Source organism: Chlorocebus sabaeus, chromosome 19, assembly GCF_047675955.1.
Source record: "Chlorocebus sabaeus isolate Y175 chromosome 19, mChlSab1.0.hap1, whole genome shotgun sequence".
In the NCBI taxonomy this organism is placed as follows: Eukaryota; Metazoa; Chordata; class Mammalia; order Primates; family Cercopithecidae; genus Chlorocebus; species Chlorocebus sabaeus.
This window is the reverse complement of record NC_132922.1, coordinates 12,693,111-12,719,858: the sequence shown is the minus strand read 5'-3', so window position 1 is coordinate 12,719,858 and position 26,748 is coordinate 12,693,111. Positions and strand designations below refer to the sequence as shown.

The 26,748-nt window shown below is 52.7% G+C and overlaps 1 protein-coding gene across 4 annotated transcripts in view; it reads right to left on the bottom strand.

The window, feature by feature from the left end:
- The window catches only part of PLA2G6 (phospholipase A2 group VI), a 71,911-nt gene that overhangs the window by 10,620 nt on the left and 34,543 nt on the right, over positions 1-26,748 (bottom strand). For 2 of the 4 annotated variants that reach the window (XM_038007448.2, XM_038007447.2), the window contains exons 3-11: positions 22,962-23,177; positions 20,870-21,053; positions 17,727-17,914; positions 12,460-12,556; positions 10,652-10,834; positions 7,292-7,400; positions 6,118-6,279; positions 4,208-4,286; positions 1,083-1,246 (exon numbers count right to left, since the gene is read on the bottom strand). In XM_038007448.2, the coding sequence (XP_037863376.2) occupies positions 1,083-1,246; positions 4,208-4,286; positions 6,118-6,279; positions 7,292-7,400; positions 10,652-10,834; positions 12,460-12,556; positions 17,727-17,914; positions 20,870-21,053; positions 22,962-23,177 (1,382 nt within the window). The remainder of the gene's footprint in view (positions 1-1,082; positions 1,247-4,207; positions 4,287-6,117; positions 6,280-7,291; positions 7,401-10,651; positions 10,835-12,459; positions 12,557-17,726; positions 17,915-20,869; positions 21,054-22,961; positions 23,178-26,748) is intronic. The other 2 variants (XM_038007450.2, XM_038007449.2) reach the window with 1 other exon arrangement.

The following is a 26,748-nucleotide window of genomic DNA, read 5'->3' as shown; positions in this document are numbered from 1 at the left end:
GGAAATGAAATACCAGTCAAGAAACTGCTGTGGACACTAAAGTCCGGGCAACTTGATAGATGACTCTTCTCCTCCATCCATGAGACTCTGTCCCCAGCACCTCCTGGACTGCCTGAGCCCCCTGCTCCTGAGGCTGGGGGTATGCCTGCCTCGGCTCTGCATCCCTAGCATCCAACATAGGCCTGGCCCACAGACCCTGATGCCCACCCCAGGGTGGGGAGTCCTCCCCCGGCACCTCCAATACTTTGCATGACCAGGATCCACATGTGGGGGCACTCTGGAGAAAAATGGAATCTGACCAGCACAGGGGCAGGGGCGCCAGTCAGAGATGTTGAGTCCCAGGGCAATGCCCAGGGGGTTGGGGGGAGCTGAGGACCCTGATCTGGGAGTGCCCCTCCCCACCTGTCAGCACCTAGAAGCTCAGACAGCTCCAGAGAGGAGCCATCACAACACTGGCCACCCAGCTATCTGTCCAGCAAGCTAGGCGTCTTTGCAAAGTGGCAATGAAAGGAGACTACACAGTGGCCGGTGGCCTGGGAAGTGCCAGGCTGGGAGTCTAGGGGACTGTGCTCCACCCCAGCAACCCCATGGATGAGCTATGTGACTTCACGTCATCCCTCCTGGCCTGGGGACTTAATTTCAATAAAATTTCCCAGTAAAAATGAAGTGTGCAGGCGAGGGCTCTGGCATCCTGAGGCTCCTCATTTCTGAGACTGCCTGCTGCGTGCACCCTGGGAACGGGATTCCTTATGTGCAGGCTGTGTGGCCCCTGGTGCCTGCTTTGCAGGGTTGAGGGGAGGACGGGTTAAGGTAATCGATAGAAAATGCTTCCTATGCTGAAATTTCACAGCCAGCTCTACCCTCTGTGGCCAGAGGGTGGGGGATCCCCAAACCTAAGCCCATGTGCCCAGCCCTTCTCCCTCCAGCCTGGGACCCCAGCACCTGCAGCCCCCACCCCCACCTCCACAAAGGGCTCTCCCCTACCGCTCCACTCTCTTTTTGCAAAGCCCTGAAAACGAACTCGGCCTCTTTGAGGACAGGCCTCAGCCCCACCTGGCCCCATCCCCAGGGGCCGCCCTCACCGTGCAGAATGGCCAGGGCCAGGATGCCTCCAGTGCTGGTGCCTGCCACCCAGTCAAACAGGTCCTTGGTGGCCACACCCGAGGCCTTCTCGATGGCGATGAGGAGCTGGATGATGATGAGGCCTTTCACTCCTCCTCCGTCCAGGCACAGCAGGTGGTCGTGGCTGAAGTGGGAACAGCAGTGGGAGAGAGGAAGGTCCGGCCACAGCCCAGCACTTTACATCCGCCCTCACGGCCCTTGTTCCCTGAAGCTGTGCCCTGGCAGACAGACCCAGACAGACCCGAGGAACTTCTGTCCTATGCAGGGCAGTGAGGGTGGGGGTGAGGGCAGTAAAGGAACAAATGTCTAGTATTTCAGGGGCTGGAGAGTGCAACAGAGAAAGGGAAAGGAAGGCCAGGGGTGATCTCACTGATCAGCAGCAGGCTCTGGGCCAGTCTCCCCAACTTGGGACACCTGATTTTGGTCAGTATCAGGCCTGACCCAAAGCAGATGCCTGATAAAGTCTGTTGGAATTAAACAAGGCTGGGGGAGGAGGGGCTGGGCCCTACAGCCAGGCCAGGAATGGGCAGTAAGTGGGTGTCAGGGTCCTCCACACAAGGTGGGAGAAGCAGGGGAAGAGCAGGTAGGGAGGAAGGAGGAGGTTCATGTCAGGGGCTGTGGGAGGGGTACCACCAGCATTATTCGCCCATATCATTGTCCCAAACGCCTCTGAGGTAAACCCTTCCTGACATCCCTGTGCTTATTTATTTATTCAGAGACGGAGTTTCACTCTTTTTGCCCAGGCTGGAGTGCAATAACGTGATCTCGGCTTACCATAACCTCCACCCCCTGGATTCAAGCGATTCTCCTGCCTCAGCCTCCCGAGTAGCTAGGATCACAGGCGCCCGCCACCACACCCAGCTAATTTTGTATTTTTAGTAGAGACGGGGTTTCTCCATGTTGGCCAGGCTGGTCTTGAACTCCCAACCTCAGGTGATCTGCCTGCCTCGGCCTCCCAAAGTGCTGGGATTACAGGCACAAGCCACCGTGTCCGGCCTTATTGATTGATTGATTGAGACAGGTCTCCCTCTGTCACCCAGGCTGGTGTGCAGTGGCACAATCACAGTTCACTGCAGCCTCAACCTTCTGGGCTCAAGTGATCCTCCCACCTCAGACTCCTGAGTAGCTAGAACTACAGGCAGGAGCCACTGCACCTGCTCTCTGTGCATATTTTTGAGTGAAGGAGGGAGTGTCACTCAGAGGTTAGGTGATGGGAACCAAGTCACATGGATGTGGACTCGACCTGGACTCGGATCTGCCACCTCTTGAGTCACATGCTCTCCAGAGCACTCTGACACGTCTCCCCACATCCTGCCTGTCCTCACTGGCCATGCCCTGGGGGAACGCCTTTGTGGTCGGTTCAGCCTGGAACCTGCCTCTGATCTTCTCATCTTCCCATCTCAGCTTGAATGTCACAGCCTGAGAGAAGCCTGCCCTGATGCCATTGGGACCCTCCCACACAGCCCACCTGCTCCACCTGCTTCCTGGTGGAGCCTGCTTCCATTCCATTCGCAATCTTTCTTTTACTCTCTCCTGCGCTGACCTGGAAGCTCCACCAGGGCCGAGGCCACCTCTGCTCTGCACAGCACTGTGTGTCAAGGGGATGCAGGAGGTGCCCAAGAGGGCTGATAAATGGAGGCGGCCCAGGTCCCACCTCTAGGGGTCCTTTCCTGGACCAGGTACCCAGCCCCCCAGTAAGTCCAGAGGTGGCAGGGGAGGCTATGCTGTTGCTGGAGGCCAAAGCAAACAAGCAAGACTCCTGAAGATGTGGGGCTGGCGACAGACATGAACCGAGAGGGTGCAGGGCTCTGTAGCTTTGAAGGCCCAAGTGGGGAGGTACCGAGGGGTCTCTGGACTCTCACCTTGGCCCTGCTCCAGGGAGGGTTCTGAGGCTCCAGAATCTGGGGAATCTGCTTCTCCTCCCTTGGGAAATGTGGGTCCTCCCTCAGGTGCAGCTGCCTCACAGCCCCTGCACAGGTGTGTGTATGTGTGTGTGTGTGTACATGCATGTGTGTGTGCACGTGTCCATGTGTTTGCATGTGGGCATGCATGCGTGTGCATGTGGGTGCACGTGCATGCATGTATACTGTGTGCGCGTGTGCGTGTGTGCACGAGCATGCAGGGGGCAAGGGAGGGAATGCTGATGGGGCAGGGGCACCTCCAGGGCACACAACAGGGTGGCATGGAAGTGAGTGCGATGTGTGAGGACCCACAGAGCTGCACGATCACTGACTGGCCCTGGGAGTGGAGCTGCCTCTGATTCTGAGAAGAGAGCTTTCCCTTCAGGGCACTGGCACTAGGTATAGAGTCCACAGAGAACCCAGAGAGAGCCTGGGGTAGCACAAAGGACATGGGTTCAGAAGACCTGGGTTTGAGTCCCACCCTGACACTCACTCTGTGACCTTGAGCAAGTCACTTAACCTCTCGGGGGCTCAGGCTCTGCGCCTGCGAAACAAGGTTACTAATTCCTCCCTGGGAAGGTTGTTAGGAACATGAGAGACTAATACAGAATAAATGAATCAACCGCAGCAATAAAGGGAGGTGGCGACAGCAGTAGCTGGAAACGCATTTGTCCTGGTACCTTGCCGTGCCCGCTGGCACTGATTCCAAGCACCCGGGATTATGCCTGAAGGGCAAGGCCTGAGCGTCGTCTCTTTGCATCCTGTCACCCAGGCCCGCCTCTTAAAATGGGCCTGGGTATAGAGCAGGTGCTGGGGAAGGCAGCCCACTCCACTATTCTGCAGAGGGAGGTGGTTAAGGAAGCCGGCAGGAGCATCTCCCCAGGGGGGACCCGGGCATCTCCAGTGGCCTCCGGGATCAGGCCCACCATCCACTCATGGCTCAAGGAGGTCAGGGAGGGAGGCCAGAACACTGCGTCAGCCCCACTGAATCCAAGAAGCCTGGCACCCTGGGCTGGTCCCCAGAGTGAGTTCTGTCTCTGCTGAGAACTGTACGACTAGGAGCAGAGCCATCTCGCCGGCTGTGGGGGTGCAGATTAAAAAGCCTTGAACCCACGACAGGGGGTGGGTGAGGGATAGGAAAGCACACACATTCCCCTTTCTGCCCCCACTCTCAATCCACTTACGTCCGCTTCTCGTCCCTCATGGAGCCCAGGATGAACGCTGGCTTCCGGGCCCGCGAGATGTGCATGAGATCCTGCAGTTCTGTGAGGCACAGAGCAGGGCATGCTGTGGACAGGCGGGTCCCCAAGCCCTGCCACCCAGGGTCCCTAGATCAAACCTGGGCTGTGCCTCACCATGGCCACGCCCTCACCCCACTCCCCGGTCATCTGTCCCTTCCCCCCAGGAAGGACTCTGTCCCAGGAGAACGCTGAGCCAGAGGCCACAGGAGAGAAATGGGCTGGAGTGGAAAGGGGGGCCCACTGCTCTGGAAAGGGCTCCCTACCCTGCCCAGCCAGCTCCCAGGTTCCCCTCAATCTCTTCCTCCTGAAACCCTGAGGCATGAATACCCTTGTGTGTCCTCTTCAGACAAAGTGCTGCTTCTTGCATCAGAGCCGATGCTGCTGATAACCACCTGGGGCCTAAGAATCCTTATTCCCTATTGACATGTGAGGCTCTAAGCGGGTCCGTGATTCGCCCAGGGTCATTTAGTCAAAAGGCCGAGTCAGGACGTTCCTCGGGGTTTAGGTTCATAGATGAAGGGAGACATCCCTTGTCCTGATCCCAGGTCTGGAAATTCCAGTGGCCTCTGGGATCAGGCCCACCATCCACTCTGTCCACGTCTTCCTTTGTGTCCAAGGCCTGCCCCATGTCCACCCAATTGACTAGCTGCCCCTCCTGACAAGCAGCCCAGTCCCCAGGTGCCTGGTGCAGCAGCCTGCGTGACCCCAACTCTGACAGCCCCCCACCACTGCGCAGAGTCTAGAAGCAGCAAAGCAGAACCGATGGCTGCGAAGCGGTGTCTCCCCCTTCCCAGGGCACATGGCTGCACAGTGAACAAGGGAAGCAGGAGAGCGGCCGAGAGAGGCCGTGGACAGAGCACCAGGGACAGGGTGCAGGGGAAGGGGCGTGTGGTGTGTGTGCAGCTGAGAAGGACAAGTTAGGGAATGACAGCTAGAGCTAATGTCACATGGCGAGGCTCGGCAGCCTCTCCAGGCCCAGGGCGTTACCCATCTGACGCCGCACCCCAGGCCCACCATCCAGCCTGGCTTGGGTGACTGCCTGCAAAATTGAGAGACAAAGATGGGAGGTGGAGGGAGGAGTTCCTGGGAGGGGAGAGAGAGGTGGAGCCAGAAGGACTGGGGGCTGTGGTCACGGTGCCTCTCTAGAGCTCCAGACTTGGTCGGGCTACCCTGGCTGGAGGTGCTGCCGCCTCCACAGTTAAAAGTCTGGCTTGCCAAGGACTGGCTCCTGGCTGCCCTCTTTTCAGGGGACCCCACTCCCAAACCATCGAGGTCCCTGGGTGGGCCAGCCCACAGAAAGCCCAGAGAAGGGTCCTGACTAGTCTGGGGGTATCTCCCTGGGCACGAAGGATATACCGGGGCAGACGCTGGCTGCCTGGCCACATTCAATTTCTGAAAGTCGCCACGGGGTCAGGAAGGGGACACACAGGTCTCAGGCCCAACTGAGATTCAAACAGTGTGACAGAAGTCAAGCCAGAGTGACAGAGGAGAAGCCAGAGGGCCTGGGCCCCCAGTCCTGACAGCACTCCTCACTGCCCACCTTGAGCACCCTGGGGACAGGAGGGCAATGACAGTAGCGACCTTATGGGTGCCACTGGAAATGCCAGGCCTGAGACTATGTTCAGGGCACATCCTCTCAAGGGCAACAGAGCGTGGCACATCAGCCAGGGATGCCCTAGGCCTCTGGGATCTGTGGGTTGCTGGCTGCCTGGAGGCTGACAACTCTGGTTCCATCCTCCCCTGCTCCCTTCAGTGACTTCCATCCTGGGGATCCTGTTGCTCTGGTGGGGCCTGCTCTGATCCAGGGGCCTGGGAAGCAGCTGGAGAAGAGGGAGTTGGGAGGCAAGGCCTACCTAGGTTGTTTAGGCTGATCGGTGGGGGCTGAGCTCTTTCCAGGGAGAAGGGGTGATGTGGCGCTGCAAAGCCCTGCTCCGCGGGGACCCCGTGGATGGGTGGGGAGCAGTATTCAGCCCCCACGGTTCTCAGCAGAGTCAAGATCGCCTTCCTGGTGTCAACTTGTCATGGTTTGGGGAAGGGGAGACCGCACAGGATCAGAAACGATGTCAACATGCAAAGGAGAGGCCCCTCATTTCCACACTCCGTCCTGTCCCAGCTACCAGGCCCTGGGCACGCGGGCTGCTCCAGAGGCCTCAGCCCACCCTGACAGGGAGTGCTGCCCCTAGGCTGGTACATCCCAAGCAGCTTCCTAAGGTCAGGGAAGGAGGATATGGGAGGAGGAGGTCACTGTCACCCTGCCTGATGACTGTGGGAACTCCTTCTTTCCTTGTACTCCAACTGAGAAAGCAGGATTCCCACGGCCACTTTCAGTGATTCTCAAAAATGCTAAGTGGATAGTTCAGGGTTCCAAAGGCACTAATGAGCCAGCCAGTGGGCACCTACTCCATTTGATGGATGGGATTGCTGAAAAGGAGGCCACAGATGCGGTGCATGCAGACACACACGTGTGCACTGGCACACACAAACTGGTGCCATCAGTGACCCCCACAGCTCCTGAAACCCTCCAGAGCAGGCTCCAGGCCTCTGGTGAGGAGGATCTGCTCTGTCCAGCTCAGAAGCGAGGGCTCACTGGGCGAGCGTACAGCACGTGGCCATGCACTTCTGTCCACACAGGCATGCCCAGAGCTCATGCAGTATAGTGCATGCACCCTATGGTCATTCTAGCCAGTGGTTCCATCAGTGAATTCCCCAACAATAGAGGAAAAGGGCTGCTGCTGGCTCTCCTGTCCCCATCCCTGCTGGGAGTCTTAGCACCTGGGCTGGGAGTGGGGCTGCATGGAAGAGGATGTTGGTATGGCAAGACCCTTGGTGGGCCTGCATCTACTGCTCAGGGCCCTTGTGCTTGGGTAAGGTAGCCCCCCCCTCAGAGTAAGAGGTGCTCTTGGCAGCTCTGAGCAGGGCAGGTCAGCACAGGATGCTGGTGCCTGATGACTGGGACTTCCCTCCTCCTCAGTCCCTGCATCCACCCAACCCTCGCCCCACTCTGGCCCCAGAGTGCAGAACACATACGTCTGCTGATCTTGGAGGCTAGGAATGTAGGAGTCTCCCCAAAGTCATTCGGGGTGTCCACTTCTGCTCCAAACACAATGAGGGCCTTGATCATCTCCACGTTGTCTTTCTGTCGGGGATGAGAGAGGGTAAGACGTGTAACTGCTTGGGGAAGTGAAGAGCAAAGGGACCCTTGGCTGCCTGCCCCAGCCTGTCAACTCACCCAGCGGGCCTCTCCTCAGCACGGGGAGACACTGGAACCCTCCTCACCCCGACCCCAGTCAATCTGGTAGTCCAAAGTCTGCCATGTGATGGCTGGGGCCCTGACAAACACGTTTAAAAGCACCCACAGGGGAGGGTGTAAGAACCCAGGCAGAAACTAGAGGTGACTTGCCCCTGCTCTGCCAGCTCCGCTTCCAAGGAAGCAGTGCATCTGTGACCCTAACCCAGGAGCCATGGGGACACAGTAGGTCAGCTGCTGATGGCTTTCAGGAGTAGCAAGGAGAGGGTGGGTGAGGACAGGGAAGGTCATCTTGCTCACCCAGTCCAGGGTGTCATCCCTGAGGGGTGACCGAGCACACGTGCCCCTGATGACAGCCTTCAGGGGAGTGCCCCTGCGAAGGGCATCACACATTTCCACACCTGGAGGCCAGGCAGGGGCGCAGAGCATGGCATGGTTTCACAGGACATACTGGCCACCTGGAACTCTGGGCTCTGGTCTTGTCACCTCCCTCTTCTTGGGACCTGATTTCCCTGCCTAGAGGATGAAGCTGTGGGTCTAGAATGGAGTTTTCCAAACAGTTCTTCTATTAGAATGTTCTATTAGGACTTCTATGGCTATAAATATGTGTGCGTTTTCAGCATTAACTGTGATTTGTTGTTGTTACCTTTTTTTTTTTTTTTTGAGATGGAGTCTCACTCTATCACCCAGGCTGGAGTGCAGTGGTGCGATCTCAGCTCACTGCAACCTCTGCCTCCCAGGTTCAAGCAATTCTCCTGCCTCAGCCTCCTGAGTAGCTGGGATTACAGGCGCCCACCACTACGCCCAGCTAATTTTTTGTATTTTTAGTAGAGATGGGGTTTCACCATGTTTGCCAGGCTGGTCTTGAACTCCTGACCTCGTGATTCACCCACTTCAGCCTCCCAAAGTGCTGGGATTACAGGCGTGAGCCACCGCCCCCGGCCTTGATTACCTTTTATGGTTGGCACTGGATGGATGGATGGCCATTTATGGTAGTGATAAAACATTTCTCTCAAAATAAATTTAAGTCAGTTTAAAAATAAGCTAGGCTGGGCGTGGTGACTCACGCCTATAATCCCAGCAGTTTGTGAGGTGAGGCGGGTGGATCACCTGAGGTTGGGAGTTTGAGACCAGCCTGACCAACATGGAAAAACCCTGTCTCTAATAAAAATACAAAATTAGCCGGGCGTGGTGGCACACACCTGTAACCCCAGCTACTTGGGAAGCTGAGGCAGGAGAATTGCTTGAACCCGGGAGGCAGAGGTTGCGGTAAGCCAAGATCGCGCCATTGTACTCCAGCCTGGCAACAAGAGCGAAACTCTGTCTCTAAATAAATAAATAAATAAAAGTAAGCCAATTTGAAGAGGTGATTAAGTACATAATTATAAAGGTGCTTGATGAATATGCCAAAAACTGTGAAGATAGTATGAAGATGACCAAAGTATATCAGCAGTTCCTAAAGTAAGACTTGGGGGACCCCTGTGAAAGCATGATACTCCTTCAGAGGTCTCATGCCCAGCTAATTTTGTATTTTTAGTAGAGATGGGGTTTCACCATGTTGGCCAGGCTGGTTTCGAACTCCTGGCCTCAGGTGATCTGCCCATCTCAGCCTCCCAAATTGCTGGGATTATAGGTGTACACGAGTCACTGCACCAGGCCAGTTATTTTTTAAGTTTTTTTTTAATTTAATTTTAATTTTTGTGGGTACATAGTAGGTGTAAATATTTATTATTGTTATTTTTAAATGAATTAATATTTTGAAAATTTCACACTTTAAATTTCTAATATGGTAAATATAGATAAAGAAAATCCAGATGATTAAAAAACCTTTGTGTTCCTCCATAATTTTTGAGAGTATAAAGGGTTCAAACAGGCCAAAAAACTTGAGAACTGCTGAACTAGATCATTCCAAGGGCCCAACCCATGCTAAAAAGCTCCAATTTCAAAATTGAAAGTATTTACAGTTTCAGCCTTTTAGGCAACAACATCTCTTCCAAGTTTTGACCTTTGGTATAAAACAGGATGTCCTTGAATGTGTCCTTAATCGACTTCTTTCAGAGTCCCGCGGGTCTCTCATGTTCCGTCACTGAGACTCGGTAAACAGACTTATGTACATATCATATTGCTATAGAATACGTGCACACAGTCAGGCGCAGTGGCTCATGCCTGTAATCCCAGCACTTTGGGGTGCCAAGGAGGGTGGATCATGAGGTCAGGAGTTCAAGACCAGCCTGGCCAACGTAGTGAAACCCCATCTCTACTAAAAATGCAAAAATTAGCTGGGCATGGTGGTGCGTGCCTGTGGTCCCAGCTACTCAGGAGGCTGAGGCAGGAGAATCACTTGAACCCGGGAGGTGGAGGTTGTGGTGAGCCGAGATTGCGCCACTGCACTCCAGCCTGGGCGACAGTGTAAGACTCCATCTCAATAAAAAAGAATACGTGCACACACGTGTCTGTAACATAATAACATCCTCCTCTGCTAGGTTTAATATGTTCATACTCTAGTTGTCTAACCAGACAGTAAGGGCTTTGAGGGCATGGAACCATGTTCTGTAATAAACCAACGAAGGTGCCTGGCACCTGCCACAGGCTGCTGGGCTGCAGACTCAGGCTTTGCCTGCCAGGATCTTACAGCCTCCCAGGGGAGATGAGAGCAATATGCGGACCAGTGAAGGGAAGCAGGATGCTCACTCGGGCCAGGTAGTGTGTGTGTCACTTAGACATTCTGTAGAGAGTGACCGAGTGTCCACCGTAACTTTTCCACAACTCTTCCAGGTAAGTATTGACACCACCATTTTCCAGATGAGGAAATCGAGGCTGACAGGTGACATGGCTTGCCCAGGGCCAGTCTGTGGCCAGAGCTGTCATTTTTCCCTCTCATGCCATGCAAGTGCCAAATAGGGGCACAGGTGGAAAAGGTACCAAAGCACACAGGAGGTGACGTTATTTCGGGCTGAGAGGGGGACTTGGAGGGCTTCCTGAGGAAGGAGTCAGGGTCTGAACTGAGCTGTGGGTGGGAAGATGATTTGGAGCAGCTGAGGATAGGTGGGAGACAATGGGGGAGGAGTGCTCCAGCCTGGACAGCCCTCCTGCATTCCCACCGGGGCCCCACAAGGCAGGACACGCGGTCCCGGGCTCACCGACATGGCCAGGTGTAGCGGGGTGTTGCCATGTTCTCCACGGGCATCCGCGTTGGCCCCGTGGGTCAGCAGCACTATGGCGCAGTCGAAGCGGTTGCGCATCACTGCCACGTGCAGGGCCGTGTTCCCCGCGGAGCTGGTGCTGTTCACGTTACAGCCCCGTTTCAGCAGCATGCGGGCCATCTGCGGGAGACGGTCTGGCCGAGTTAGCACAGGCACCCAGGGAGCTGCCGTACTCCGTGACACGTGACGTCCTCTCTGAGAGGCCTACAGGTACTGGGATGTTGGAAAGCACTAGCAACAAGACTCCAGGGGCAGGCTCCAGTTCTAGGGGCGCCTAGACTGCCTCCCACACCATCAGCATCCCAAGACCAGAGACAAAAAGCCAAAGATGTGCTGACTGTTTTAAGAGGCTTCTGGTCCTTTCCTAGCGCCAACAGAACCCATCTCTCCTCGTAAAGGCTCCTCTGGGGCCTGTCCTGAAGCACCCCGCTCCCTGCATCCCTCCCTGGGACTCTGCAAAAGTATCACCTCTCACAAGCTCTTGGCAGTACACATCCCTGGGAGAGCCTTGGGACCAGGGAGGGGAGCCTGGCTTTGGAGTCACAGACCTAAGCCCAAAGCCCAGCTCCACTCATCCCAGCTGCCTGCACTTGGATGGGTCACTATAGCCATGTGCATCTCAGGTCTCTCTTCTGTGAAGGGGGAATTCAAGTCCCCACCTCACAGCATGTGATGACAATGAGTGACCAAATCTACACGGAAGGGCCTGACTCCGTGTCCAGTTCCTGGAACGCAGAGGTACCCCCGAGGCTGGCAGTGCTCTCCCTCCTGGCCCATCACATTGAGAAGTAGGCCATGAACTCTGGGCCATCCCGTGCCCTGTTGAGCTGTGCTTCCTGGTGATGAGACCAGAGGCCTCCATCCTCCCAGGACAGAGCTTAGCTTAGGGGACGACCTCAGAGGAGATGCCCAGCCAGGCTCCCTGTGTGTGCAGCTAGACCCAGCACCACCACCACCATCACCATCATCGTGATGGTTAATGAGTGTCAACTTGATTGGATTGAAGGATGTAAAGTATTGATCCCGGGTGTGTCTGACACGGTGCTGCTAACGGAGATTAACATTTGAGTCAGTGGCCTGGGAAAGGCAGACCTACCCTTAATCTGGGTGGGCACCATCTAATCAGCTGCCAGTGCGGCCAGAATATAAAGCAGGCGGAAAAATGGGAAAAGGCCAGACTGGCTTAGCCTCCCAGCCTACATCTTTCTCCTGTGCTGGATGCTGCCTGTCTTCCAACATCGGACTCCAAGTCCTTCAGCTTTGGGACTTGGACTGGCTTCCTTGCTCTTCAGCTTGCAGGTGGCCTATTGTAGGACCTTGTGATCGTGTGAGTTAATGCTCCTTAATAAACCCCCCTTTATATACATATATCTATCCTATTAATTCTGGCCCTCTAGAGAACCCTGACTAATAATACAATCATCATTATGCTACCTTCTATTTGGGAAGCACTTTACAATTTGTGCCAAGTTTTGTCATGCACTACCTCGCTGACTTCACCACATCTCCAAAGCAGAATTCATGGATGAGGAAACTGAGGCACAGGGCGGATCCCGCCGCCCAGCCAGAGAGCAGCAGAGCCCTGCCAGGATCCCAGCTCTTCATGGACTTCTCTGCCCGCAGATCCACAGCACGGTCAGCCCCCAAGTGCTAGCCTCAGGGTCCTCTCGGGAACCTGCTTCCTGCGGGCCCTGAGGACCTGCAGGGCCTGGCCCCTTGCCCCACCCACCTCAGGCTCCACTCACCTCTGCATTCTTGGCCCAGTGGAGGGGGCTGGCTCCATAACGAGGGTCTTTGCTGTGGATCTGGCTGCTGTCCATGCTGATGATCATCTCCGCACACCTGGGGAGACAGGGGCCCCGGCTGGTGAGCAAAGGCTGGGGTCTGCATGGCACGGAATGAAGCCAGGACTTGGAGTTTCATCTACTGCTTACAGAGAGCATCACTGCAAACCAAGCTTAGCAAACCCAACCAGCACACTTACCATGGTATGTTAAGGCTGTACTGAGCCCCTCAAGGCACAACTAACCTCCTCCTCCAGGAAGCCTTCCTAATGACTGCCACCAGCAACGATCACCCTCCCTGGTGCTGGCTTTAGAGTCACATGGGCTTGAAGTAAAGCCCCAGGAAGACCAGGCATTTCAGAGTCCAGTTCTGTGCCTGGCACACAGCCACCCTCCACCTCCTTACCACACTGTCAGTGAGCCACACAGTGACCTGTATGCTATAGGAAGCAGTATGACAGAGGGGAAAGAGCACAATTGCTTTCCACTCAGTGCCTGAGGCAAGCAGTGTCCACCATAGATCTCAGCACCTCCAGCCTCACAGCAGAGGCCCCGGGTTCACAAGCCTCATTAGGCCGGCCTGGCCCAAAAAAAGTGCTCCATCATTTTATTATGGGTAGGAATCTCGGTTCACAAGTTCAGCTGTGCAAGGAGGAGACTTTACAATTTTTCTGGCTGGGTGCAGTGGCTCACGCCTGTAATCCCAACACTTTGGGAGGCTGAGGCAGGCAGATCACCTGAGGTCGGGAGTATCAAAGGACGGAACACAGGGACTTGAACAGACCCATGTACACAGCAGCATTCTTCACAACAGACAAAAGGTGGAAACAACCCAGGCGTCTATCAGTGAAGGACTGAACGGATAAACAAAATAGTGTTCTGCCTTAAAAAGAAAGGAAATTGGAATACTATGCAGCCATAAAAAAGGATGAGTTTGTGTCCTTTGTAGGGACATGATACAGCTGGAAACCATCATTCTCAGCAAACTATCACAAGAACAGAAAACCAAACACCGCATGTTCTCACTCATAGGTGGGAATTGAACAATGAGAACACTTGGACACAGAAAGGGGAACATCACACACCGGGGCCTATTGTGGGATGGGGGGAAGGGGGGAGGGATAGCATTAGGAGATATACCTAATGTAAATGATGAGTTAATGGGTACAGCACACCAACATGGCACATGTATACATATGTAACAAACCTGCACGTTGTGCAAATGTACCCTAGAACTTAAAGTATAGCAAAAAAAAAAAAAAAAAAAAAAGAGAGTGGAAATTCTGATACGTGCTACAACATGGATGAACCTTGAAGATATCATACTAAGTGAAATAAGCCTGGCACAAAAGGACAAATACTGTATGATTTCACTGAGGTTCTAGAACAGGCAAGTTCTGAGAGACAGACAGGATATGGGAGGTTATCAGGGGCTGTGGGGAGGAGAGAATGGGGAGTTACCAATGGTTACAGAGTTTCTGTTTGAGGTGAAAAGAAAAGTTTTAGAAATAGGGGTGATAGTTAGACAACATGGTAAATGTGATTAAAACCACTGAATTATGTACTTAAAAGTGGTTAAAATGGGCCAGGTGTGGTGGCTCACGCCTGTAATCCCAGCACTTTGGGAGGCAGAGGTGGGTGAATCACCTGAGGTCAGGAGCTGGAGACCAGCCTGACCAACATGGAGAAACTCCGTCTCTACTAAAAAACACAAAATTAGCTGGGCATGGGGGTGCATGCCTGTAATCCCAGCTACTACGCGGGAGGCTGAGGCAGGAGAATCACTTGAACCCGGGAGGTGGAGGTTGTGGTGAGCCAAGATCACACCATTGCACTCCAGCCTGAGCAACAAGAGTGAAATTCCGTCTCAAAAACAAAAAAAACAAAAAACAAAAGTGGTTAAAATGGCAAATTTTGTTATATATAATTTACCACAATTGGAAAAATCAACATAACATATCAGAACCATTGTGTACTTTCCATAGGTGGACTGCATGGAATAGGAACTATATCTCAATAAAGCTGTTTTTTAAAATTTTTTAATTTTTAAATTTTTTTTTTTAGTGCAATTACCAGGACAGCCCACATGGGTTTAATTTCCAGGTCTGGCACTTACTGACTGCCTGACTTTGAGCAAGTTATTTAATCTCTCTAAGTCTTGGTTTCCTCAACTATTTTTTGTTTGTTTGTTTGTTTGAGACAGGATTTCCCTTTGTCACCCAGGCTGGAGGGTAATGGCATGATCATAGCTCACCGTAGCCTCAAATTCCTGGGCTCGAGCCATCCTCCTGCCTCAGCCTCCCAAAGTGCTGGGATTAGAGGCATGAGCCACCCACACTTGGCCCTCATCTTTAAAAGGGGAATAAAATACATCGGCTGTCTGGGCTGTAGTGAAATAGCCCATATGAAGGTTAAGCCGGTGGCTGGGACAGCACTAGTGTTCAGCTGCTCTTCTCCATTATTAGGGGTGCCCAGCACATGCCCAGGATTTATGATGCCCAGCTCCCTACAGCCCTTATGCCAGGGCTTGGTGCTCAGCACTAGGCACATGGAGTCAGGCGCAGCTTCTTTCCCTAGGCCTTCTGGAGCCCCCCAAGTCTTCACCCCAGTGGCCAGCTCCAGCTGGGGTCCATGGCTTGGCTTGAGCTCTGCTGCCTCCAAGCCTTCCCTGAACTCCAGCTGCCTGAGCGGCCATCTCTGAGCTCCTAGTGCAGAACCCTGGCATCCTCAGTCTCAGCCTCCAACTCACTGTCTGGGATTATGTGTTTCCCTTCCCCAGCAGGGGCTTAATCATCTGAGAACCGAAGGCACAAACCCAGCTTTGTGGGAAAGGTCAGCTGCATTGAAAAACAGCAGAGGTGGCTGGACATGGTGGCTCATGCCTGTAATCCCAGCATGTTGGGAAGGCAAGGTGGGTGGATCACCTGAGGTCAGGAGTTCAAGACTAGCCTGGTCAACGTGGTAAAAACCCATCTCTACTAAAAATACAAAAATTAGCTGGGCATGGTGGCGCACACCTGTAATCCCAGCTCCTCGGGAGGCTGGGGCAGGAGAATTGGTTGAACCTGGGAGGCAGAGGTTGGAGTGAGCCAAGATTATGCCATTGCATTCCAGCCTGGGTGACAGAGTGAAACTCTGTCTCCAAAAAAAAAAAAAAAAAACAAAGAAAAGAAAAAGAAAAACAGCAAGGGGGCTCCTAGTCTGAGCCGTGAGGGAACCACTTGTCAGTAACACTGAGGCTGTGTGAATCTTGGAGTAGAGCTGTGCTGGCTGCCATGTGGATAAGGGATCTCCCTGCTCCACTCAAGGTAGGAGCCTCTTCCTTTGTCTTCTTTGCAAAGATCCTCTTATGTGATGGGGCGCTGGACCCACCCAGGATGGCCTGTGTGGCGACAGAGACGGACTGGTGAGGGCTGAGGTTGTTTGAAGAGAGAGAAAACTGGCCAATTACAGCTCCTGCCCAGTACAGCTCAGGGTGGCTGGAGCCAAGCAAGAGTGGGGTCATGTGCCAGCCCTTTAGGTAGAGAAGAGCATCACCTGTCACCGGGTGTCCAATCAGGTCACAACCTGCAACTGGGGAACCTGATTTCGGGGCTGGGAGTGTTGGTATCTTCTCCGTTTGGTCAAGTATTTCTGAAAGTTCTAGCTCATTTTGGCTGTGCTTGGGAGACTCAAGGAAAGGAGGGTTTGTCCAGGCTTGGTCCAGCCCTTAGAAGGGCTAGCAATGCCCCATGGGGCTAGCAAGGCGGATGCAGCTCCCAGAGGAAGGAATAACCCGAGGACAGGCACGAGTGCCAGCCTCCCTGCCTGAGTGCTGCCCGCCCGTGCCTTCTCACTGCTTGTCTGGCACTGCACTGTGAGGTTCTGGATGGCTGGGCTGTCTCCTGTCCTGGAGTGGCTTATTCATTTCGGTGAGGCCAGTGCTTTAGCACAGTGCCAGGATCGAAGGACTCACTGGCTCATTCATTCACTCTAGATATTGTTCCTTCTAGACAGTATTTTTTCTTTCTTTCTTTGCCTCCTGGGTTCAAGCAATCCTCCTGTCTCAGCCTCCCGGAGTAGCTGGGACTACAGGCACACACCACCACACCCGGCTAATTTTTGTATTTTTAGTAGAGACAGGGTTTCACCATATTGGTCAGGCTGGTCTCGAACCCCTGACTTCAGGTGATTCACCCACCTCGGCCTCCCAAAGTGCTGGGATTACAGGTGCGAGCCACTGCGCCCAGCCTAGATAGTATTTTGAGACTTGAGATATTTATCTCTTTTATCCTTTTTATCTCACCCCCCACCCTTTTGAAAATAATTTTCCTGAGACCAGGATTTCCCAGGCTCCCAAAACTTGGGCCTGCACCTGCCTCCCAGTGGTGCCACCAGCCAGAAAGGAAAGAGGCATCTAGGTGGATGGGCCCTTGGCCACCTTACCAAGCATCTCCCAGGCTTTGAGCTGGGCACACAAGAAACCAAGGAGCACTGAAGCCATCAGGGGCTGTTCAGACCAGGCTGGGCTGGGTTAGAGGAGGGGCCAGCTGGGCCTTGGGGTTGCATCAGACTCCAGAACTGGAGTACCACCTGGAGGGGAGCTGGAAAGAGGAGACCCAAAGAGGGCTAAGATTGGTTGTCTCCAGTTTTGAACAGGTAGATTCACTCCTGGGAATTAAGGTGCATTACAGAAATTTATTTCTATTTTTATTTTTTTTGAGATGGAGTTTCACTCTTGTTGCCCAGGCTGGAGTACAAGGGCGTGATCTCAGCTCACTGCAACCTCCGCCTCCCGGGTTCAACCGATTCTCCTGCCTCAGCCTCCCACGTAGCTGGGATTACAGGCGTGTGTCACCACGCCCGGCTAATTTTGTATTTTTAGTAGAGATGGGTTTATTCATGTTGGTCAGGCTGGTCTCGAACTCCCGACCTCAGGTGATCCGCCCGCCTCAGCCTCCCAAAGTGTTGGGATTACAGGCGTGAGCCACTGCGCCCAGCCAGCAAAATTGTAAAGTCTCCTCCTTGCACAGCTGAACTTGTGAACCGAGATTCCTACCCATAATAAAATGACAGAGCACTTTCTTCGGGCCAGGCCGGCCTAATGAGGCTTGTGAACCCGGGGCCTCTGCTGTGAGGCTGGAGGTGCTGAGATCTATGGTGGACACTGCTTGCCTCAGGCATGGGACAGGTGATAGGAGAGCTGGAGCCCAGCAGGCCAGCAGATGCGGTGGGGAGGGAGGTCTTACCCTTTCTGAGAGAACTTCATGGCCGAGTGGATGGGGTAGCCGTTGGGGCCCATGATGTTGCACCGAGCATTGCACAGCAGCAGCACGCGGACCATCTCCTGCTTCCCCAGCTGGCAGGCCAGGTGCAGTGGGGTCAGCCCTTGGTTATTCACCTGGTTCAGGCCAGCCACTACATTCTTTCCAAGGAGCTGATGAAAGAGGAAGGGAAGTTTGACTCCATAGGATGCTAATAAGAACGTAAAGAGGCCGGACGCAGTGGCTCACGTCTGTAATTCTAGCACTTTGGGGGGCCAAGGTGGGTGGATCACCCGAGGTCAAGAGTTTGAGACCAGCCTGGCCAACATGGTGAAATGTCATCTCTACTAAAAATACAAAAATTAACTGGGCATGGTGGCAGGCACCTGTAATCCCAGCTACTCGGGAGGCTGAGGCAGGATAATTGCTTGAACCCAGGAGGCAGAGGTTACAGTGAGCTGAGATTGCGCCATTTTACTCCAGCCTGGGCAACACAGCAAAAACTCTGTCTCAACAAAAAAAAAAAGTAAAGAGAAGCACCAGGAAAGCCAAGTGCCTTCCCTCCCATGGGAAGGAAGGGGTGACCTGGCATGACTGTGGCTCACATGAAACGTTTCTGAGTCAAGGAACTTAAAAGGTGGCCGTATCTCAGGATGGGCACTGGTGGTCCAGGCGGGAGTGATTCTTGCTTTTCATTCTGTCCTGATTGATGTTTTTCTACACACAGGTACTATGTTTCCAATGAAAGAACAGCAGTATTAAAAAGAGAACTAGAGGCCAGGCACAGTGGCTCAAACCTGTAATCCCAACATGTTGGGAGGCAAGAGGATCACCTGAGACCAGGAGTTTGATACCACCCTGGGCAACACAGGGAGACCCGTCTCTATCAAAAAATTTTTAAAAATTAGCCTGTGTGGTGGCATGAGCCTGTAGTCCCAGCTGCTCAGGAGGTTGAGGTGGGAGGATCACCTGAGCCCAGAAGGTCGAGGCTGCAGTGAGCCATGATCGCGCCACTATACTCCAGCCTGGGTGACAGAGCTAGATAGACCCTGTCTCAAAAAAAAGAAAGCGGCCAGGCGCGGTGGCTCAAGCCTGTAATCCCAGTACTCTGGGAGGCTGAGACGGGCGGATCATGAGGTCAGGAGATCGAGACCATCCTGGCTAACATGGTGAAACCCCATCTCTACTAAAAAATACAAAAAAAAACTAGCCGGGCGAGGTGGCGGGCGCCTATAGTCCCAGCTACTCGGGAGGCTGAGGCAGGAGAATGGCGTAAACCCGGGAGGCGGAGCTTGCAGTGAGCTGAGATCCGGCCACTGCACTCCAGCCTGGGCAACAAGCAAGACTCCGTCTCAAAAAAAAAAAAAAAGAAAAAGAAAGCACTAGTAGGGTTTTACTCTCTTTTAGCTGAATGCTGTCCCCATGAGATTCATTACAACCACAGTGCACCTATGTGACACCAGGGTCACCCCACAGCAGTCCCACTGGGCCTGGAGGCAGGCCAGAGACACAGCAGGGAGAGCAAGGGGCTGGCATCGAGGCCAGTGAAAGATCAAGCCCCACCCTCTCAGCTTTGTGGTCCTCCCTGGGCACACTTCTTAACACTGAACCTCAGTTTCTTCGGAGAGGAAAGGGGAATAATGACCTCCACCCCATAAGTGTATTCTCAGAATTAACTAGAATATATACAACACTCAGTTCAGGGTCAGGCACCAATCAGCACCCAATAAAGGACAGCTGCAGTCGTGCATGACCACTGAGAAGCGGGTGTGCGCGCCCCCGCGTGGAGGCAGGGTCTGCGCGGCACCGTGCTGGGTACGCAGAGGATTGTCAGCGAAAGTGGAGTTCAACTGTGGGTGGAGAATTCCCTTCCCTGAGAGTACGAAGCATAAGATATGGAATCCACATTTTCTGGGTCGGGTGTGGTGGCTCACATCTGTAATCCTGGTATTTTGGGAGGCCAAGGCAGGTGGATCACTTGAGGCCAGGAGTTGGAGACCAGCCTGGGCAACACGGCAAAACCCCATCTCTACTAAAAATACAGAAATTACCCAGGCTTGGTGGCACGTGCCTGTAATCCCAGCTACTCAGGAAGCTGAGGCATGAGCATCACCTGAACCCAGGAGGCAGAGGTTGCAGTGAGCCGAGATCACACCACTGCACTCCAGCCTGGGCAACAGAGGGAGACTCTGTCTCAAAAAAAAAAAACAACAACAACAAAAACAAAAAAACAAACAAACAAAAAACAAGGAATCCACATTTTCTGGAATAACGTGGTTGCATTCTGATGCCAAGGCAGAGAGAACATGATCTTTAGAAGAATTTTCTAATTCTAGACAATAAAATATAATCCAACATCCTGTCTTTTCTGTTCCATCTAATATATGAAATAGCTATTTAATAATATCACCCCACCAGCTTGCCCACAATTAAAAAATCACATCTTTTGCCCAGGTAATCAAAAACGTTAACAGGAAGGCCTCTGGCATACATGCCTACAGGAACTGGAGAGAGCTCAGTTTGCTTGGTTTGAATTGCTGTAAAACAAGGGTGTCCAATATTTTGGCCTCCCTGGGCCACATTGGAAGAATTGTCTTGGATCACACATAAAATACATGACCGCTAATGACAGCTGATCTAAAAAAAAGGTCCGTGCATGAATCTCATAATGTTTTAAGAAAGTTTATGAATTTGTGTTGGGCCACATTCAAAGCTGTCCTGGGCTGCGTGAAGCCTGCAGGGCCGCAGGTTGGACAAGCTTGCAAAAGGTTAAACCCAGGTCCCACTGGCCCACGAGCCCCTCCAGGCAGGTATCTGGCTCACAGTCTGTGCTCAGGAAAAGTGGAACTGAACTGACTGACTGGACCTGGGCCTTGGGTTTATTTTGCTGGGTTGGAGGTTGTCCCTAGGGTTATCAAGCAAAGAAACTGAGGACGGTGGCTCCTGGAAAAGCGCTGGGAGGGAAGAGCCAGGGAGGGGTCTGCACCCTCCATGAAGGAGCTCAGGCATCAAGGACCAATGGGGGACAGTAAGAGGCCCAAGAGTGACACCCGAGCCCAGGGGCCCAAAAGGAACTGTGGACACCGGGAGGTATCAGTACCAGTCACCCTGCCCCTCCCCCTGCTCACCTGTAGCACCTGGGAATTGTCACCCTGGACAGCATAATGGAAGACCGTCTCTCCCTTGTTGTCGGTGACATCCATCTGAGCGTGGCAGTACTGCACCAGCTCCACCAGGATCTCCCCATCACCCTTGCGGCAGGCCAGGTGCAGGGGTGTGCAGCCCTCCTCATTCTCCGTGCAATTGGCACAGCTGCAGGGAAGGGCCAGGGTGAGCAGAGGTGAGCAGGTGTGGCACAAGGCGGCAGGGGAACCTAAGTCGGAACCTAAGTCGGAAACTCAGACATTCTAGTTTATTTGAGCTCAAAAGCATTCCCACCACTTAGCTAGTTGGGCTGATTTGAATGTATTTATATCTGATGTGACCTGTATCAGGTTTTTGTTCAGTTTGCTCACTTGTACAAGAGATGGACCCCAGGGCCACACCAGCAGGAAGTGGGCAGGGTGGTGGCACAGGAAAGGGTCGCAGATGCGGATATCTCACTAGCCTCAGGCAATTCACTTAACCTTCCTTGGCGTCAATATCCTTATCTACACAACCTGCTGTGCCTGCCCCAGGAAATGGACAGAGCCGTGGTGAGATGAGACACGGTGCTGTCCAACAGCACGCCTGGAAACTAAAGCGCAGTGAGGGTTTTTGTTTTATTTTGATTTTTGAGATGGACTTTCGCTCTTGTTGCCCAGGCTGGAATGCAGTGATGCAATCTCGGCTTACTGCAACCTCCGCCTCCCGGGTTCAAGCGTCAGCCTCTCGAGTAGCTGGGATTACAAGCATGCGCCACCACGCCTGGCTAATTTTTTGTATTTTTAGTAGAGACAGGGTTTCACCATGTTGGCCAGGCTGGTCTCAAACTCCTGACCTCAAGTGATACGTCTGCCTCAGCCTCTGAAAGTGCTGGGATTACAGGTAGGAGCCAGCACACCCGGCCAGCAGTGAGGTTGAGTTCTGGGCCTGGGAGCTTAACTGAGCCATCTGGGGTAGAGACTCAGAGGAGGTGTGGCTACCTCTGCACAAGATGGCCAACTGGTGTCCTGTGCAAGTGTGGGCACAGTACCCTCACCAGGGGCAACCGTGCTCCATCTGCTGGCTGAATGGATTCATAAAAGGAGGCCTTCAGCTTCCAGAAGAGCAGCCTGGAAGCAGACACCAAGGATCCAAGCCCCTCTTTCACCCTCTCTGGCTGAGTGACCTGCACAAATCCTGTTAGCTCTCTCTAGAATGACAATACGTGGGCCGGGCATGGTGGCTCACGCCTGGAATTCCAGCACTTTGGGAGGCCGAGGAGGGCAGATCACCTGAGGTCAGGAGTTCGAGACCAATCTGGCCAACATGGTGAAACACCGTCTCTACTAAAAATACAAAAATTACCTGGGCATGACGGCACACACCTATACTCTCAGCTACTTGGGAGGCTGAGGCAGGAGAATCGCCTGAAACCAGGAGGCAGAGGTTGCAGTGAGCCGAGATCACACCACTACACTCCAGCCTGGGTGACAGACTAAGACTCCATCTCTAAAAACAATAAAATAAAATAAAATGCCAATACCTTGTGGGGGTTGGGAAAATTCAATTTCACGGTGGGTAGAAATCAGCTCCCACAGACCTGGCACCTGGTGAGCACTCCGGACTCCGGAAACATTACATTGTCCTTCTTACATTTTAATCTGGTAGCAATGCAGCACCTTTTTTTTTCTTTTTCTTTTTTTCTAGAGACAAGGTCTCATTCTGTCGCCCAGGCTGAAGTTCAGTGGTACAATCATAGCTCACTGTAACCTCTAACTCCTGGGCTCAAGTAATTCTCCTGCCGAAGCATCCCAAGTGGCTAGGACTACAGACACATGCCACCACATACAGCTAATTTTTTAACTTTTTCGTAGAGACAAGGTCTTGCTATTTTGCCAGGCTGGTCTTGAACTCCTAGCCTCAAATGATCCTCCCTCCTCAGCCTCCCAAAGTGCTGGGACTGCATTAGTGAGCAACCATGCCACGCCCTGCTCCTTTTTAAGTCAAACTATGGAGGGGAACGGAGGCCTGTGGCCCCCACTGCCCATACAAGCTGGTACACACACATTGTCCAAATGGTCTTGTTCCCTTGCTCACCTGATGACACGGCTGTGATGGAAGCACTCGCGGATCCCTAGCTCCACGGCCAGGTGGGCCACTGACCAGCTGGGGTGGTTACGGATGAGATCGGTCAGGTGCTGCAGGACCTCAGTGTGCAGGACTTGTGGGGAGCTCTCATAGAAGGGTAGCAGCTGCGAAGAATACTGCTGGAAATTCACCAGGGCGTCAGCCTCCAACTCCAGCTGGAAGAGTCTGTAGAGCCAGGACAGAGGAGCAAGACTCAGAAATGAGCCAGGCGGGACCCTCGGCCCACATCCCTGCTGGAATCAGAAGGTCCCCAGACTGCGGCCTGGCCTGCCCCAGCCTGACTCCCCTCCCAGGCAAACACACACACACATCTATACACATGTAAATGACATAATGGCATTTAGGTTAGACTTTGTTTTTTAGAGACAAACCCAGCTCTGTAACCCAGGCTGGGGTGCGGTGGTGTGATCATGACTCACTGCATCTTCGAAGTCCTGGGCTGAAGGGATCCTCCTACCTTAGCTCTTGAGTAGCTGGGATTACAGGCATGCACCACCATGCCCAGCTAATTTTTTTTTTTTTTTTTTTGGAGACAGAGTCTCGTTTTGTCACCCGGGCTGGAGTGCAGTGTTGTAATCTCAGCTCACTGAGACCTTCACCTCCCGGGTTAAAGCAATTCTCCTACCTCAGCCTTCAGAGTAGCTGGGATTAAAGGCACGTGCTGCCACACCTGGCTAATTTTTTGTATTTTTAGTAGAGATGGGGTTTTGCCATGTTGCCCAGGCTGGTCTCGAAGTCCTGAGCTCAGGCAATCTGCCCCTCTCAGCCTCTCAAAGTGCTAGGATTACAGGCATGAGTCACCATGAGCCACGGCACCTGGCCTAATTTTTTAAATTTTTGTAGAGAGGGGGGTCTTGCTGTGTTGCCCAGGCTGGTCTTGAACTCCTGGCCTCAAGTGATCCTCCTGCCTCAGCCTCCAAAAGTGCTGGGATTACAGGTGTGAGCCACTGTGCCTGTCTAGATTTTCTTTTATTTTGAAAAACTTTCCTTTTCTTTGGTAATATCATTTATTACTTTTATATTTTATTTTACCACAGCCCTGCCATATCCACTTTCCAATTCGATTGCCACATCTGAGAGCCCCAGCCTCGAGTACTTGGCCCCTGTTCATAGTAGGAACTAAGTAAGTATTGTTTAACCTAAATGTACGGCAACAAAGTATTATACAAATTATGGTATAACTATGTAATAAACTATTATGCAGCCATTAAAATGAGCTATTAAAAAAACAGGGAAATTTTTCTTTTTTTTTTTTGAGACAGAGTTTCACTGTCGTTGCCCAGGCTGGAGTGTAGTGGCGTGATCTCAGCTCACTGCAGCCTCCATTTCCCAGGTTCAAGTGATTCTCCTAACTCAGCCTCCAGAGTAGCTGGGATTACAGATGCCCACTACCACTCCCGGCTAATTTTTTGTATTTTTAGAAGAGACAGGGTCTTGTCATGTTGGCCAGGCTGATCTTAAACTCCTGGCCTCAGGCAACCTGTGTGCCTGGGCCTCCCAAAGTGCTAGGATTATAGGCATGAGCCACCGCGCCCAGCCAGCTTTGTTCATTTTTAAGTGTTGGGGTTGAGTCCAAGTTTTGCTACTAAGGTGCTGTGTGATCCTGGGAAATCCTTTTCCCTCTCTGAGCCCCATTTGAAATATGAGACTAACTGTACCTGTCCTACCTACCTCCCAGAGGTGCTGTGAGGACAGATGAAAAAGCACTATGAAAGCACTTTCAAAACCAAAACCATTACATGTCAGTGATGGTTACTTAAAGCTCTGACCAGGGCTTTTAACATACCAGAAGATTTTGTCTTGCATACCACTACAAGCGCAGGAGTTGGCCAGAGTCTAGTAGAGGCAGTTCCCAGAGAGTGTTGGCTCACGAGACCAGTCTGCTGTTCCACAGACAGTGCGTCAATTAACAATTAACTACTGGGCATGTGATCTGTGCCAAATGGAGGAGTCAATTAATGAACAATTGCATAAAATGCTCTGCCCTCCTGAAGCCTTCTTTTTTTTTTTTTTTTTGAGATGGAGTCTCACTCTGTTGCCCAGGCTGGAGGGCAGTGGCGCAATCTCGGCTCACTGCAAGCTCTGCCTCCCGGGTTCACGCCATTCTCCTGCCTCACCCTCCCGAGTAGCTAGGACTACAGGCGCCCACCACCACGCCCGGCTACTTTTTTTTTCTATTTTTTAGTAGAGACGGGGTTTCACCGTGTTAGCCAGGATGGTCTCCATCTCCTGACCTCGTGATCCGCCTAACTTGGCCTCCCAAAGTGCTGGGATTACAGGCGTGTGCCACCGTGCCTGGCTGCCTATTTTTGTTTGTTTGTTTTTTGAGACACAATCTCACTTTGTCACCCAGGCTGGAGTGCAGTGGCGTGATCTCAGCTCACTGCAACATCTGCCCCCCGGGTTCAAGCAATTCTCCTGTAATTCTCCTGCCTCAGCCTCCCTAGTACCTGGGATTACAGGCGTGTGCCACCACGCCCAGCTAATTTTTATATTTTTAGTAGGGACAGGGTTTCGCCATGTTGGCCAGGCTGGTCTCGAACTCCTGACCTCAAGTGATCCACCCACCTCGGTCTCCCAAAGTGCTGGAATTACAGGCGTGAGCCACCACGCTTGGCCCGAGCCTTTGTTATTATGGGGGAGATCAACAAAATGACTTAAGTAAAAACACAAAATAAGGAAGTACATTAAATAAACTATAAGGTAATCAGTGTTAGAGAAACAACAAAAACCACAACAAAGGTAGGGAAGGAGGAGGTGGAAAGAAGCCATTCCTCATTGCCCTTGGCTGGGTTTTTCCTTCATCTCACCAACCCCTCAACATCAGGGCACTCCATATCAAGTGTTGCCGATATGTCAGAGAATGACAACTGAAAACTGACCACTGGAATTAGCATCACCGAGACATGCACGACCTTGACAAAACTTTTAGCGGAATGGTGGGAACCAAGACCTGATTAAAGTGGGTTTAAGGACGGGACGTGAGAATCTGAAGACTGCAAAGACAGATATTTTTGAGGAGTTTTGCTGTGGAGAGGAGCAAATAAAGTGGAGAATGGGGAAAGTGTAATCAGGCATTTGAATGCTGATGGGAACGATGATTCTGTCTCAGAACTTCCACTTTCCATTAACGGCAGACTAGGGAATATGAAACAGACCACCTACTGAGGACAGCCAGAAATGCTGGACCAATTATTAAAAAACATCTGCTGGCAGGCACTGTATACCTCAAAAGACACGGATGACTCACTAGGCTGGAAGGAATGATGAAAACTGAGCGGCTGGGCGCGGTGGCTCACGCCTGTAATCCCAGCACTTTGGGAGGCCGAGGCGGGCGGATCACAAGGTCAGGAGATCGAGACCATGGTGAAACCCCGTCTCTACTAAAAATAGAAAAAATTAGCCGGGCGCAGTGGCGGGCGCCTGTAGTCCCAGCTACTCGGGAGGCTGAGGCAGGAGAACGGCGTGAACCCGGGAGGCGGAGCTTGCAGTGAGCCGAGATTGCGCCACTGCACTCCAGCCTGGGCGACAGAGCGAGACTCCGTCTCAAAAAAAAAAAAAAAAAAAAAAAAAGAAAACTGAGCAACTGAGTTCAGTGTTCAGGTGGCTGTTACTGGAGAGGATGCGGGATGAGCAGCACCAGTAACAGCGTCATGGGGCTCAGGACACAGGGACTGGAGCCCAGGGGTCTGCCAAGAGGAAAGCCCTGATGAACATCTCTTATTTTGGGTTAGGG